Here is a 17,136-nt window from a genome sequence, read left to right on the forward strand (position 1 = left end):
TCTGTGTTGTCCCACAAATACTTATCGACACTCAGAATCAGGTTTAACACTGACATACTTTATGTCGTGAAGCTTGCTGCTTTGTGGCAGCAGTACATTGCAAGAAAAAGAAATAAGTAATGCAAAAAGAGAGCACAAAGGTGATGTAGGTATCATGGGTTCTTGGACCTTTCAGAAATCTGTTAGTGGAGGGGAAGAAGCTGTTCCTAAAACATTGAGTGTGCACCTTCAGGTTCCTGTACCTCCTCCCTGATGGTAGCAATGAGAAGACCCTTTGATGGTGAGGGTCTTTAATGATTGATGCTGCCTTTTTCAGGCACCACCTTTTGAAGGTGTCCTTGATGTCAGGGAGGCTAGTGTCCTTGACAGAACTGGCTGAGTTTGCTGCCCTTTGCATCTTTTTCTGACCCTGTGTGGCAGCCCCTCCGTACCAGACAGTGATGCAGCCAGTCAGAATGCTCTCTGCAGAGTGGAGTAAATGCAATGGAGATGGAGAATTGAACACAGCCATGACAAGAGGCAGGGTGGGGGGAGCTATTGTCAAGAATTCTGTTGGAGTCTGTTGGTTTTAGTGGATATCTGTAGCTAGCTTATCTCCTGAGATGGAGCTGGAGAGATCTTACAATGGATGAGTCAGGGATGGAACATATTCTGATTCCTAAAGTCACTCAATTGGCCATAAAGCCCTTTGTACAACCTGCAGGAGATGACCATAACTAAACTGGAAAGAGTGCAGGGAATTTTGCACTCATGGGGTGTCACAGTAATGTAATGATTAGTGTAACACTATTACAGTGTCAGTGGTCTGGCTGTATGTTCTTCCAGTGACCACGTGTGTTTCATCCGGGTGCTCCAGTTTCCTTCCATGTTCCAAAGGTGTTAGTATTGGTATCATGGGTGTAATTGGGTGACATGGGCTTGTTGGGCAGGAAGGGCCTTTTACTGTGCTGTATCTATAAATAAATTTCAAAAAACAATTAACAGAAGTTATGTGAATGTTGCCAGGACCTGAGAGCCTGAGTTATAGAGAGGGGTTGGTCAGGCTAGGTCTTTATTCCTTGGAACATACCTAGGAGAATGAGGGGTGACCTTATGCAAGAGTTTAAAATTATGAGAGGCATGGATAAGGTGAGTATCAACATCTTTCTCCAGGGTAGGGTTGTTCAGAACTAAGGGGCCATAGGTTTACAGTGAGAAGGGAGAGATTTAAAAGGCTCTGAGGGATAACTCTTTCACGGGGGGTGACTGGTATATGGAATGAGCTGCTAGAGGGAGTGGTTGAGGCGAGTACAACAGTGCAATTTAAGAAGCACAACTGGTGCTAAGTGTTGTTTAGGTGTTTAGAGGGATATGGGCTAAATGCAGGAAATTGAAACTAGCTGGCTGTACACTGTGGTCAGCATGGACTGGTTGGGCCAAAGGGCCTATATCTGTGCTTTATTGATCTGTGACTCCATTAACCTGTAGAACGTTCTCTGTTTTCATGCTTTGAGCTGTTGAGGAATAACGTTTCGTTGTTTTTCCCTGCAGCAGCGGTGGACTTGGACCGCCTACTTCAGAAAAAGGTAAGGCCCACCATCTGTGAGTGCACACACAAAATGCTGGCTTCTTACACCTTTTGCTCCTTTTATGGAGCTCACTTGGGATTGGGAGGTGGGTGGGGGGCTTAATTCCACTCTGTAAATTGCTTACAATATTCCAAATGTTGTCATACCCACACCTTATAAAGCCTCTGCAGTACAGCCTTACTCTTATGTTTGAGTCCTCTTGAAATGAATGCAAACATTGCATTTATTTTTTTCTGATGCTGCCTGATCTGCTGAGTTCCTCCAGCATTGTGTGTGCATTGCTTTGGATTTCCAGCATCTGCAGAATCTCGTGTATTTATAAAGTTATCTTTAACTGGTCAACCACAATTTCAATGTCATATGTCCTGGGGTCTATAAGGCAGTTGACGGTTTATTCCTCTCCGTAGACGCTGCCTGACCTGCTGAGTTCCTCCAGCATTTTGAGTGGTACTCTGGATTTCCAGCACCTGCAGATTCTCTTGTCTCTGCTTTCCTTACTGCCGATTCTGTGCCAGTTTGAGGTCCTGATTAGATACCCTGCTCCCTTTGGCCAAGTTATGCTCTAGTGTTAGAAGCAGACAGTGAATTTCATCATTGACTTGTGGAGAGAGCGTTGTGGCTCCCAGGATATATGACCTTGAAATTGTGGTTAGCAAGTTAAAGGTAAGAAAATGAAAACAAGAGATTTTTCAGATGCTGGAAGTCCAGATAAACGCATACCAAAGGCCAGAGGAACTCATCAGGTCAGGCAGCATATATGGAGAGGAATAAACAGTGTCATAAGGGGACGTGAGACTGGACCCAAATGCAGGACGCAGGCACTGAAGTACTGGGGGCAGGATGGGACAAGCTAAAGGATAGGACAAGGTGTGGAGACCGTGGCGTTCATGGAGACTGTGGAGTTCAGAGATGACCTTGGAGCTCAGAGAGATCTTGGGGTCCAAGGTAGTCCCAAGGCTTGGCTAGAGGCTGGGGTCTTGAGGCTTGGCTGGAGGCTGGGGTCTCGAGGCTTGGCTAGAGGATGTGTTCTTGGGACTAGGAATGCTGGGAGGATAGCCCCCTGGGTGGGCCACAGAACCGGGCAGGGCCCGGACCTCTCAGGCAGGACACAGGGGCCTGAGCAGGTTATGGGGCACAACCCATCAGAGGCAAGGGATAGGAAGAGGCAGAGTCCTCCGCCAGGCAATGGCAATCTGGCCTGGCTTACCTGACGGAGGCATGGGAGGGGAAGGGGCAGAGCCCTCTGCCGGGCAACAGCAATCTGGCCTGGCTTACCCAACGGAGGCAGGGGGTAGGAAGGGAGCTTGGTGCAGGGTGACTTCAAGACTCACTGCGGCAGGAAGATTCGGGCAAGCTACCGAGCAGCCCAGTGCATAACTCACTCACAGAACTCATCGTTAACAGTGGAAAACCAAGACAGACAGGACAACACCCCAACTATACTCAATCCAAGAGCCCCTTATATTCATAGTCAACCGATAAGCATCAGGTGCACCTCCTTGAGCCCAGCCAAGCTAAGATGATCCTCAGGTGTGACTATTTGAGTTCAAGGCGAAACGAGGGGTGGTCGAAGGACCCGGAGTCCAGAGTCTGCGGACCGGATCAAGAACCAGAATGAGGACTTCGGACCAGACCATAACAAACAGTCGATGTTTTAGGTCAACACCCTTCATCAGAACGAGAAGATTAGCTTTATTTGTCACATGTAGATCGAATCATACAATGAAATGCATTGTTTGCGTCAACGCCACACAGTCCAGGGATGTACTGGAGGCAGCCTGCAAGTATTGCCAAAAGAGCATGTCCACAACTTACTAACCTTAACTGTATGTCTTTGGAATGTGAGAAGAAACAAGAACAACCAGACGAGGTCATTAGCAGAGCGTAAAATCTCCTTACAGTTAGGGGTAAGCGGCAAGAATTGAATCCCAATGGCTGATGCAGTAAAGCATTATGCTGTGCTACCATGCCACCCTCTACACCAGGGATTCCCAGCTTGCTTAATGGTATTGGCCCATGGCATATAGAAGGTTGGGAACCCCTACTTTATGCCCTCATCTGCTGCCTCTCAGCAACCTAGAGCTGATTGCACAGATTGCTCGAATACAGTCTCTCACATATTCGGAAGTTTTCCTAATTACTATTGCCTAAAGGTAATGCAGTTAGAGCAGTTCTTCCATTGTTCCACCAGAACTCATTCTATTTCAGCCTAGTCGCCATCACTGGACTTGGTCCCGAATTCTGGAATTACCTTCCTGGGAAGTTCTGAGATGCTCTTTATTTCTAATACAAGAGAGCTTAATTTTAAGGTGATTGGAATAAAGTATGGGGGGCGGAGAATGTCAGAGGTAATTGTTTTTATACAGAGAGTAGTAAGTGTGTGGAACACACTGGGATGGTGGTAGAGGCAACTACATCAGAGACATTTAAGAGACTCTTAGATACGCAGGTGGATGATAGGAAAATGGAGGGTTGTGTAGGAGGGAAGTGTTAGATTGATCTTAGAATAGGTTAAAAGGTTTCTATGTTCTATGTTCTACCCTTCACCCATCGAGTCTATCCTGGCTCTTAGTAAAGCATTGCAATCTGCCCCATTGCCAATTGACACTGGTGCAGTTATGATTCAAAATCAGAAATAGATTTATTATGAATTCTTGAGTAACACATCATAATATGCTGGATGAACTGGTTGAGCCAGGTAGCATTTATAGAGAGAAGGAAACAATCAACATCTTGACCCAAAACATTGACTGCTTATTCCCCCTCCATAGATGCTGCCTGACCTGTTGAGTTCCTCCAGCATTTTGTGTGTGTTGCTGAGATTTATTATCACTGATTTACTTAATCACTGCCCAATATGCTGCTGGTGTTTAGGGAGCAATGAAGCTCCTCCATCTCTGGCGGTGTTCATCATAACAGTAGTTACTTCTTGGTTTTTCTTACTGTCAGACGTGCAGGTCCTGGGTGGAGACTCAGGAATACTGTCACACTCAGATGTATAAGGATTCTTCATTGCTGTTTCCATAACAATGTTGTTTTACCAGTCAGGGTTGTTAGTCTGAGCTGAATCTCCAAACCTGGAGGATTGGTGTACCACTCTTAGTCTACTCTCTACCCTTTGACCTGCTTGGCGTTTTTGACCCGAACAAGTGCCAAGGCATAAAGTCCTGACTCCAGCCAACATAGCTCTCCAGGTCATTGAGGCCAGCAATCCTCTAAACCCTATGACAAGGTTGTTGTCCTCTTGGAAGTATCACTGATTTATGTGACGTGAAATCTGTTGCTTAGTGGCAGCAATACAGTGCAACGATGCAAAATTACTATATATTATAAAATTAAATAAAAAGTGCAAAAATAAGGAATAATGAGGCAGTATTTATGGGTTTATAGACTGTTCAGAAATCTGATAATAGAAGAGAAGAAATGGTTTCTGAATTGTTAAGTGTGGGTTTTCAAACTATTGTAGCTCCTTCCTGATGGTCGTGGCAAGAAGGGAGTACACCATCATTACTGGAGCTAGTAATGCAGAAATTAAATCGCCCCGTGGCAATCAATTCAGTTCATTAAAAATCTGGAATTGTTTAAAAGTAAAAGTTGGTCTTGTTGTTGATGGAAAAGCCTTTTCAGTGGCCAGTAAAAAGTCCAGAACCAGAGGACACAGCTTCCGGATAAAAGTATGGCCCTTCAGAATAGAGATGAGGAGGAATTTCTTTAGCCAGAGGTTGGTGACTCTGTAGAATTCATTGCCACAGATGCTGTGGAGGTCAAGTCACTCGGTATATTTAAAGTGGATGTTGATGGTTCTTGATTAGTAGGGATGTCAAAGGTTATTGGGCTAAGGCAGAAAATGGGTTTGAGAGGGTTAATAACTCAGCCGTGATGGAATAGTGGAACAGACTTGATGAGCTGAATAGCCTAACCACTCCTCTCTCTTATCATCTTATGGTCTTGGGTCACTGATGCCTGTCACCAGAGAGAATCTCCAGACCTTGCTCAGACCCAGGAACCTGACAACCATCTGGAATGGCCAATTTGGTTGGCTGACACCTTCTCAAGGGTTGTCGGGACAGGAAAAGCTGTGGCAAACTCGAACCTCCCCCATCCCAAAAAAGGAACAACAAACTCCCTTTCTGAAAGCCAATGAGTTCCATTCATTGCTGGAATCTGTCCTAGAAAAAAATCCCCCCATTATTCCAGCTCAGCACAGTGGCACTGCAGGTGGAGCCACTGCCTTACAACGCCAGAGACCCAGGCTCGATCCTGAACTATCTACGTGGGAATTACACTCAGTGGCCACTTTATTAGGTACACCTGTACACCTGATTGTTAATGCAACTATCTAATTAGTCAATTATTTGGCAGTATTACATAAAAGCATGCAGACATGGTCAGGAGATTCAGTGGGTTCAGACCAAACATCAGAATGGGGAAGAAATATGATCTAAGTGATTTTCACTGAGGAATAATTGTTAGTGCCAGATGGGATAGTTTGAGCACCTCAAGAACTGCTAATCTGGGATTTTCACATACAACAATCTCCAGAGTTTACAGAGAATGGTGTGAAAAACAAAAAAAAAATCCAGTGTTAATGAGAGAGGTCAGAAGAGAATAGCCAGACTGGTTCAAGCTGACAGGAAAGCAACAGTAACTTAAATAACCACACATTACAACAGTGGTGTGCAGAAGAATGTGCAACACGTCGAACCTTGAAGGGGGGTGGGTTACAACAGTTTAAGGCCACAAGCATACATTCAGTTGCACCTCCTGTATAGAATGAAGTGGTCACTGAGTGTAGAACAATACAGTACAGGCCCTTCAACCCACAATGTTGTGCCAACCCTTTAACCTACTTCCAACAACAATCTAACCCTTCCCTCCCACATAGTCCTCCATTTTTCTTTCACCCATGTGCCTATCTCAGATATCTTTTAAATATCTATAATGTATCTATAAAACCCTGGTTAGACCACACGTGGAGTATTGTGTTCAATTTTTATTGCATCATTATAGGAAGGATGTGGAACTGAGGCAGCTGAGGAGACTTATGGGAATGCTGCTTGGTTTAGAGAGCATGTCTTATGAGTAAAGTTTGAGGGAGTTAGGGCTTTTCTCTTTGGAGCAGAGGAAGATGTGAGCTAATTTGTTACAGGTGTACAACATGATATGAGGCATAAAGAATGAGTGGACAGCCAAAGAGCTTTTCCCACGGTGGAAATGGTTAATATGAGAGGGCACAATTTTAAGGTCACAAACATGAGGAAATCTGCAGATGCTGGAAATCCAAAGTAACACACACAAGCTGCTGGAGGAACTCAGGCAGCATCAATGGAAAAAAATACAGTCGACATTTCAGGCTGAGTCTCTTCATCAGTCCTGATGAATGGCCTTTGCCCGAAATGTCAAGTATTTATTTATTTCCATAGATGCTGCCTGCCTGATAACTTTAAGGTAGTTTGAGGAATGTATGGGGGGCGGGGGGGGATGTCAGAGGTAGGTTTTTTTGTACAGAGTGATGGGTGTATGGAGCGTGCTGCCAGGATCATGGTAGAGACAGATGCTATAGGGACATTTTTAAAAACTCTTACATAGGCACATAGTTGATATAAAAACATAGAAGGCTATGTGAGAGAGGAGTGTTAGATTGATCTTAGAGTAGGTTAAAAGTTCGGCACAACATCATGGGCAAAGGGCCTCTACTGTGCGTACTGTTCAATGTTCTATGTGTTTCACACCTTCCGACGTGCTGGTGAAGCAGGAAATTCAAGTTTGATCCATCACATTCCCAAGAATCAGTTCACTTATTTAATTCTATTCTTTCCAGTCACTTGAAACCCTCACCTTCTCTTGATTCAAGTACGTTGTCACATATACAAGTCCACCTGTGCACGGGTACAATGAAAAACTTACTTGCAGCAGCATTACAGGCACAGAGCATCAGATACACAACATTCACAAGAAAAACATACATCAAACCTAAATTATACACAATTTTTACAAGAAATCAATTTTAGTGACAAGTGACCAAAGTGGACATAGTTTTGCTAAACTGTAGTGATTAGGGTTGTGCTAGTTGGTTCAAGAACCAAATGGTTGAAGGGAAGCAACTGTTCTTGAACCTGGTGGTGAAGGGCTTCATGTTTCTGTACCTCCTTCCTGATGGTAGTTGTGAGAAGATGTTGTGGCCCAGATGGTGGGGATCTTTGATGATGTATGTTGCCTTCTTAAGGCAGCACCTCCTAGAGATACCACCGATGGTGGAGAGGGATGTATTGAGTAGAGTCCACTGTTCTCTGCAGCTTCTGTGTAAATCTATGTGTGCTGTTCCAGGCCTCCATGTTGAATGGGCACAGGCAGCGCAGGAAGGAGCTAGAATCCCAGATCCTGGATGCCTCACCTCTCAACCTTGCCAGTACCTGGAAGGACGGTAAGGAAGGGGGTTTCAGCCGGACCAGGGAGGCGAGTGGGCGGAGAGTCCAGGCGGCAGCCGTGGAGCTGGGACTATCCCGAGAAGAGGTGGATGTGCCCGGCCAGGGTTTTCCAAAATCCAGGGAGGTTCTCCAACCGGAGGGGCCTCCAACTGCAGCCTCGCCCAACAAGGAAGAGTATGCCTACATCGTCACCAACAAGAAGTAAGTTCTGGTTCCACCACAAGTGTTTGGGTTGCGGTTTCCAGGACATCACAGGGAGCTGGTAGGGTGGATCTATAGAACATAGAGCATGCAGCACAGGCCCTTCGGCCCACAATGCTGTGCTGAACTACACTCAGTGGCCACCTTATTAGTCACCTCCTGTACCTAATGAAGTGGCCACTGTGTGTATGTTCATGGTCTTCTGCTGCTGTAGCCCATCCACTTCAAAGTTCAATGTTTAGAGATGTTTTTCTGTACATTGTTGTTGTAATGCGTGGTTATTTGAATTACTGTTGCCCTCCTGCCAGCTTGAGCCTGTCTGGCCATTCTCCTGTGAGTTCTCTCATTAACAAGGCATTGTTGCCCACAGAACTGCTGCTCACTGGATTTTCACACCATTCTCTGTAGCCTGTAAAGACTATGATGCGTGAAAATCCCAGGTCAGCAGTTTCTGAGATACTCAAACCACCCCGTCTGGCACCAACAAACATTCCATGGTCAAAGTCACTCAGATCACATCTATTCCCCATTCTGACATTTGGTCTGAACAACTGAACCTCTTGACCATGTCTGCATGCTTTTGTGCATTGAGTTGCTGCCACATGATTGGCTGATTAGATACTTGCAGAAACAAGCTGGTGTAGAGATGTAATAAAGTGACCATGAGTATAATATACACTGGTAATCAAATGTGCATCGAAACTAATCCCCTCTGTCTACACAATGTCCATATTCTTCCATTAACTACATATTTGTGTGCCTATGGATCCTGATGCACCCACGACCCAAAAATCCTTTGGAAGTCAAGAATGAGGCCTGAAACTGATTGCTAATCCATCTTAGTAAGTGCTTACAGAAACCAGGAGTAAACAAAGGAAAAACCAAGAGGACGAAGGGAAAAAAAAGTCATACTCAGACTAGAGATAATAAAAATTCCCGTGTTCTAAGTAAGGGAATGAAATTGCGCTGGGAGCCAACTACAGTTGATGGGTTGAATAGCCTTATTTTATTTTGAGAGAATTTGTGACCAGTATGTAAATGAGTTAACATTTCACCAAAGTGACCCAGACCCTCTTTACCCAGTAATGGCGGCAGATGCCTGCTGTTAACTTGCTGCTCATGCTGACACATTTTTACCCCCTCTCCTCTCTCCCCTCTCCCATCTCTTCTCCTGTTTTCTGTATCTCTCTCCTCCATCCCCCACCCCCTCACCCGTACCTCTCCCCTGCCATCCCCATTCCCCACTTTCTCCCCGCTCCCTCTCCACTTTCTCCCTTCTCCCTTCAACCACTCTCTCCTCCCCCACCCCATTATCTCCCACACTACTCTTCACCTCTCTACCCCACTCCCCCTCTTCTTCCTCCCCTCTCTCCTCCATCCCTGTCATCCCCACCATCCCCTCTTGCCCTCCCTTATTCCCTTCCCCATCTTTTCCCCTCCCTTCTTCCCCATTCCCTCTCTCCCCACTTCCTCCCCCCCCCCCCACTGCTCACTCCCCTCCCCGATTCCCTCCCTTCTATTCCACCCCCCTTTTCTGTGCACAGGCCCCTGACTCTCTCCGATGGGATCAAGTTACTGGAATCCCTGGCTCTAAGGCTTCACCTTGCCACTGTGAATTTCATCAATATCAGGCAAGTGCCCAGACACTGCTGCAGAGATGACAGGGGGAGAAACTGCCGATCTAGCATATCCTTGGACAGTTAGTGGTTGTTATCACAATACCACACATTTCACTGTCTGTTTCGATGTACATATGACAAATAAAATTGATCTTTTAAACTTTAAAATTCACGACACGTTCCTCCAGGTCCTATCCATTCCCCTCTCTGTCCTCTCCATCAGTTTTACAATCGACTGAAATCTCACTGGCCCCATCTTAGCCTGGGAGCAAGACTCTGACTGCCTATCCTGCCTATGCCTTTCATAATCATCTAATCTTCTTTCAGCTTCCAACGCTCTAGAGAAAATGACACAAGTTTGTCCAACCTCTCATTATATCTCATACCCTCTAATCCAGTCAGTGTCCCAGTGAATCTTTTCCTCACCCTTCACGTCCTCCTGTATGGGGCATGCAGAACCAAGAATGGCCCAACCAAGCTGTTATGCAGCTGCAACCTAACTTCCTGACTCTGATACTCAGTGTCTTGGGCAATGAAGACAAGCGTGCTGCATGCCTTCTTCAGGGGTGGCATGGTAGTGTAGTGATTAGTGTACAGTTCTAGTGATGGGGCTTCAATTCCTACCCCTGTCTGTAAGGAGTTTGTATGTTTTCCCCGGGACCGTGTGGATTTCCGCCGGGTGCTCCGGTTTCTGCCCACGTTCCAAAGAAAGGTGTACGGGTTAGGGTTAATCAGTTGTGGGCATGCTATACTGGTACCAGAAGCATGGTGACACCTGTGGGCTGCCCCCAGCACAATCCATGGACTACGTCGGTCATTGATGCAAAACGATGCATTTCACTGTATTTTTTTAATGTACCTGTGACAAATAGAGATCATCATAATCTTAAAATTTTACCACCTTCCTTATAGGGCAAGGAGATATGGAGACATAGTCTTGGATCCCAAGATCTTAGTGGCATTAACTGTATATATTCCCTTTACATTTGACATCACATTGCCTCGTTCTAGCTTGGACTGAACTCCAGGCCATTGTGCCCAGCACCAGACAACTAGAACAGGCATCCTTTTCCATGGGAGTTACAGGGAACGAGACTGGGGAGGTCACACTGTTGACTTTCAAGAGAGACAATGGTCTTCCTTGTCATAGAGGGTTTTACTTTTTGTTCTCAGTGTCATCGGACCAGCACTGACCTTCAGACTCAGGCACAATGATCACAACCTGACCGTCGAAGAAGTGGCCAGTAAAGCGGGTGAGTGGATCAACCGTTTAACATAGAACGGCACAGGAACAGATACACAAGAGATTCTGCAGACGCTGGAAATCTTGAGCAACGCACACTCAACACTGGAGGATCTCAACAGGTCAGGCAGCATCTGTGGAGGGGAATAAACAATTGACATTTCAGGCTGAGACCTTTCAGCAGGGCTAGAAAGGAAAGGGAGCAGAAGCCAATATAAGGTGGGGAAGGGGAGGGAGGTAGGAGGTAGGAACTTAGAGAAATCGATTAGGTTATGGAAGTTGGAGACCAATTCCCACTATGACATGCAAGTCCATGAGAGAGTCAGTGGATGTTGCTCTCTTGGATTTTCAGAAGCCCTTTGATAAGGTACCTTTGATGAGGCTGCTTAACAAGCTAAGAGCCCATGGTATTACAGCATGGTATAAGAGCATGGATAGAAGATTGGTTGACTGACAGGAGGCAAAAAGTGGTAATAAAGGTGGCATTTTATGTTTGGTTACTGGTGGTGAATGGTGTACAGCAGAGTTTGATGTTGGGGCTCCTTCTTTTCACATTAACTGTAGGTCAGTGATTTTGATGACAGAATTGATGGCTTTGTGGCCAAGTTTCTGGATGATACAAAGATAGGTGAAGGGGCAGGTAGTGTTGAGGAAGCAGGGAGTCTGCAGAATGCCTTAGACAGATTGGGAGAATGGGCAAAGCGGCAGATGGAATACGACGTAGGGAAGTGTGTGATCGTGCAGTTTTGTAGAAGGAATAAAGGTGTAGACTATTTTCTAAACGGAGAAAATTCAGAAATCAGAGGTGCAAAGTACTTGGAAGTCCATTTGCAGGATTTACATTGCATTTTGATTCCTTACCAATGACTCAACTTGCAAGTTAGCCTTTAGGGAATCTTGCATAAGGACTCCCAAGTCCTTTTACACCTCTGATTTTTAAAATTTTCTCTCTGTTTAGAAAATAAGCTACATCTTTATTCCTATTACCAATGTGTATTACTATACACTTTACTCCATCTGCCACTTCTTTGCCCATTCTCTCAATTTGCCTAACTCCTTCTGCAGATTTCCTGCCCCTCCATCTATCTTTGTTTTGTCCACAAACTTGGACACAAAGCCATCAATTTTGTAATCAAAATCAATTGTGAAATGAAACGGTCCCAATGCTGACCCTGTGGAACACCACTAGTCATTGACAGCCAACCAGAAAAGGCTTCTTTTTTTCCCATTCTTTGCCTCCTGTCAATCAGCCAATTTGCTATCCATTCTTTCCAGTAATACCATGGTTTTTTTCATCTTGTTTAGCAGCCTAACATGCAGCACCTGTCAAAGGCCTTCTGAAAATCCAAGTAACCATCATCCATTGACTCTTCTTTGTCTATTCTGTTTGATATTTCCTCAGAGAATTCCAGCAGATTTGTCAGGCAAGATTTCCCCTTAAGGAAACCATGCTGACTATGGCCTTTTTTATTATGTGCCTCCAAGTACCCTGAAACCTCATCCTTAATAATAGACTCCAACATCTTCCCAACTACTTAAGTTAGGCTAACTGGTCCATTGTTCCTGTCTTTTGCCTCCCTCGCTTCCTGAAGAATGAATGACATTTATAATTTTCCAGTCCTCCGGAATAATTCTGGAATCTAGTGATTCTTGAAAGATCACTACTAATGCCTCCATAATCTTTTCAGCTACATCTTCCAGAACCCTGGGGTGTAGTCCATCTGGTCCAGGTGACTTAACTACTTTCAGACCTTTCAGCTTCCTGAGCACCTTTTCCTTAGTGATAGCAACCACACTCACTTTTGCCCCCTGACACTCCCGAATTTCTGGCATACTGCCAGTGTCTTCCATAGTGAAGACTGACGCAAAATATTTATAAAGTTTGTTTACAATTTCTTTGTCCCCTGTTACTACCATTTTCAAGTGATCCATTCTTGCCTTTCTTTTACTCTTCATACATGTGAAAAAACTTTTAGTATCCTCTTTTATGTTATTGGCCAGCTTACCTTCATGGTTCATCTTTTTCTCCTTATGGCTTTTTTAGTTGCCACCTGGTGGTTTTTATGAGCATCCCAATCTCTAACTTCCCACTATTTTTTACCATATTGTATGCCTTCTCTTTTGCTTGTATGCTGTTTTTCACGTCCCTTGCCAGCCACAGTTGCCTCATCCCCCTTTTAGAATACTTCTTTGGCATGTATCTATCTCCACCTTTGGAATTGCTCCCAGAAACTCCAGTCATTGCTGTTCTGCTGTCATCCCCTATAGTGTCCCCTTACAATCAACTTTGGCCAGTTCCTCTCTCATGCCTCTAGTTCCCTTCACTCCACTGTAATACTGATACATCTGATTTTATCATCTCCCTCTTGAACTGCAGGGTGAATTCTGTCATATGATCACTGCCTCCTAAAGCTTTCTTTACCTTAAGCACCCTAATTAAATCTGGTCCATTACACAACACCCAATCCAGAATTGCCTTTTCCTTAGTGGGCTTAACCACAAGCTGCTCGAAAAGTCATCTCGTAGGCTTTCTACAAAGTCCTTTTCTTGAGATTCAGCACCAACTTGATTTTCCCAATCTACCTGCATATTGAAATCCGACATTGCCCTTACTATCTCCCATTCTAATTGTACCCCACGTCCTGGCTATTGTTCGGAGGCCTGTGTATAACTCCCATCAAGATCTTTTTACCCTTGCAGCTTCTTACCTCTCCCCACAAGAAGTCTACATCTCACAATCCCGTATTACCTTTTCCTGAGGAATTGATTTAAATTTTTACCAACAGAATAACCTTGGCTACCTGCATGTTCTTTCAGTACAATGTAAACTTTGGATGTTAATCTCCTGACTGTGATCTTCTTTCAGCCATGACTCAGTAATGCACACAACACCATACCTGCCAATCTGGAACTGTACAACCTTATTCCGTAAGCAGCATGCTTTCAAATATAACACCTTCAGTCCTATATTCATCACCCTTTTCAATTTTGCCTTTATGTTATTAGAAGTTAAATTCTTATCCCTTTCTAAACTTACTGTCTTTTTATTTATTCGGGAAACATTCACAACCTCTCCTACGCTCTATTTCCCTTTTATTTTATCCTCATTTTTCAAAAATTTTGAACAGTTGAACCTACTATTTAGTTTAACGACACACTTCATCGCATCCCACTGACTGCAATTTTGCTTTCTCATCTGTCTATCCTTCCTGACAGCCTCACTAGACACAACATCTACTTGTATTTCAACAGCTAGGGAGATGCAATTTACTTACAACAAAACAATATAACTACATCTCAGGGAGATTAGGGGAGGTGGGGGCATTCGAACTTCCGCAAGAGCTTTAGACAGTTTCGTACTGAAACGAGCCTCTTAGTCCATTGAGGATGACTCTTTCCATCCTATTCATTTGGAGTCTTAATAAAGAATGGTGGGTGATTATGGCACAGTTAGCAATGCCGTCGACTGTCAGCCTTGCATTAAAGAGCGGCTGTGAATGCTTGACAGGGCAGCTTGGAAAAAGGACTCTGTATTCTGTGAATATGAATATGGATGTGACCTTTAGGCTGAATCTGGGTCAACACAAGTGTTGGCGTACTCCAGCTCCACCTGCTTCAGAGAGCGCAGAGGATTAATTAAAAATCACCAGGCTCGGGTAAAGGGGCTGAGACACTCCCACATCAGAGTCCTGCTCTAGCCAGCTCATTCCATATACCCACCACCTTATGTGTGAAGAAGCTGCCTCTGAGGTCCCCTTTAAATCTGTCCCTCCTCACCGTAAGCCTCTGTCACTCTTGTTTTGAACTTCTCCACACTGGGAAAAGGACCATCCACCTTATCTGTGCTCTCATATTTATAAACACTTCTATAGGGTCACCTCTCATTCACTGACATTCCAAGGAATAAAACTTCAGACTGGCCAACCTCCCCCTGTATCTCAGGCTCTCTCATCCTGGCAATGTCCTCATAAATCATTCTTTTAAATTTTTAAAGAATTTTTATTTAGAGATATAGCACGGTAATAGGCTCTTCTGGACCAATCAGCTAATTGTGGCCAATTATAACCATGTGACCCATTAACCTACGAACCCACACATCTTTAGAATGTGGGAGGAAACCGGAGCACCCAGAGGAAACTCCTGCGGTCACGTGGAGAACGTACAAACTCCTTACAGACAGTGTTAGGAATTGGCACTGTAATAGTGTTATGCTAACTGCTATACTACCATGCCACTCAAAATACAACTCTTGGTCTAAGAATCCAATGACACCCCCTCTCCCCATCCTCTTCACACCACAAGCCCCTGTAATCCACATGCTCTGATCGTGCCTATCGGAATTCGTCAGGGGGGGAAGTGCTGTGAACAGCTGGAGGTCCTGAAGGGGATCCTTCACATTCAGGCTTCAGAACAGAGAAGATTCTCAGCCCGAAACATTGACTGTTTATTCACTTCCATAGATGCTGCCTGACCTGCTGAGTTCCTCCGGAATTCTGTATGTGTTGCTCTGGACCTCCAGCACCTGCAGATTCCTTTGTGTTTACACTCTCTGCAACATGTTTCATTCACACACTTACTGAATTGTTAGGCAGAAAAAGTAAAGTGCTGGTAAATGATAAAGTAAAAGATTATAACAAAGTAGATTGTATAGCCAAGGATCCATCTTATCTTCCATTTAAGAGTTTGATAGCAGTGGGGTCCTAGCTGTCTTTGAGCCTGGTAATATCTGCTTTCAGACTTTTGTACCTTCTGACCAATGGGAGGGGGAGAAGAGAGAATATCTGGAGTCTTCGATCATGGTGATGCTTTACTGAGGCAGCGAGAAGCGTAGACAGAGTCTACAGAGGGTATAGTCTTGAGAGGTGGAGCAGGATCAGGGATGGGGGGGGGGAGGGTGAAATGGCCAATTCCTGCTTCTCTTCATTATGTTCTTCTATGAAAGGGGACAGTAGCAGGGTTTAGCCGGTGATCCTGGTGTGAAGGTTTGTGGCACCATGTGGTTGCCCACAGTGCCACATGTGCACGCAATTACCAGTTCCCGTGTGTGTGTATCCCCTGTGGTTCATACCTCTTCTCCTCTCTTCTCCTGCAGTTGCAGACAAAACCATCTTGGAAGCGGAGACTGGTCTGAAGATCATCCAGACGGGTGTTGGTGAGGTAGGTGGGTCCATCCTTAAGGGCTCAGCGATGGAAGGTTGGGCAGAGCTGGCACCTTCAGGGATCACAGGTCATCTGGATGACTTGGCTGCAATAGCTGGAATTAATGTTGGTTTATTACTGTATCAGATACAGAGGTGCTTCTAGATTCTGATGTTCTTGTGGAACTCAGGAAAGAGGCACAATTCACAATTGTTTTATTAAATGCTAATAGAACAAAAAAAATTGAAAACAGACTATGCCAGGAGCAGAGGCTAGTAGCAGAAGGCAGAGAAGAAGCTAAGAAGACAGCTGAGCCAGATGGTCAGCTCTTTTAATACCCCATCGATGAACAGCCCATTCAAATTCGTCGATGTCAGTCAACCAATCAGCTGATCCCTATTCAAATAATACAATGCAAAGAGAAGCTTCTAGAATCATACAAAAGGAACCACTAGGGGCCGCACTGAACAATTGCATATACATACTGTGGCCACTAGGAAATATACTAAAAAGTTATATTGATACAAGTAGTCATGCAAAATATTAGCATGTAATTAATTGTAAAGCTGCAAAGAAAATAATTAAGGTGTCTAAACCAACAATACATTGAAAAGTTCAACTTACATACTGTTCATTCGGATTAGATCAAATCGTTATTAATTTATTTAGCAATAAAATGTGGAGTAGGCCCTTCTGGCCCTTCGAGCTGTGCCTCCCCACAACCCCCTAACAACCCCAATTTAACTCCAACCTAAACACAGGACAATTATCCTACCTGGTACATCTTTGGAGTGTGAGAGGAAACCAGAGTGCCAGGGAAAATCCATGCATTCCACGGGAAGGACGTACGGACTCCTTACAGATGATGCTGGAATTAAACTGTGACCTCCAATTGTAATAAGGTCGTGCTAACTGCTATACTATCACAAACACTGATT

The 17,136-nt window shown here is 44.6% G+C and overlaps 1 protein-coding gene across 5 annotated transcripts in view; it reads left to right on the forward strand.

Moving 5' to 3' along the window:
- Window positions 1-17,136, forward strand: part of ptprna (protein tyrosine phosphatase receptor type Na) — a 224,980-nt gene that overhangs the window by 90,073 nt on the left and 117,771 nt on the right. For 2 of the 5 annotated variants that reach the window (XM_059967586.1, XM_059967584.1), the window contains exons 7-11: window positions 1,531-1,565; window positions 7,896-8,197; window positions 9,742-9,828; window positions 10,990-11,069; window positions 16,152-16,216. In XM_059967586.1, coding sequence (XP_059823569.1) covers window positions 1,531-1,565; window positions 7,896-8,197; window positions 9,742-9,828; window positions 10,990-11,069; window positions 16,152-16,216 — 569 coding nt within the window. The remainder of the gene's footprint in view (window positions 1-1,530; window positions 1,566-7,895; window positions 8,198-9,741; window positions 9,829-10,989; window positions 11,070-16,151; window positions 16,217-17,136) is intronic. The other 3 variants (XM_059967588.1, XM_059967587.1, XM_059967585.1) reach the window with 2 other exon arrangements.

Source organism: Hypanus sabinus, chromosome 4 (genome assembly GCF_030144855.1).
Source record: "Hypanus sabinus isolate sHypSab1 chromosome 4, sHypSab1.hap1, whole genome shotgun sequence".
Lineage (NCBI taxonomy): Eukaryota > Metazoa > Chordata > Chondrichthyes > Myliobatiformes > Dasyatidae > Hypanus > Hypanus sabinus.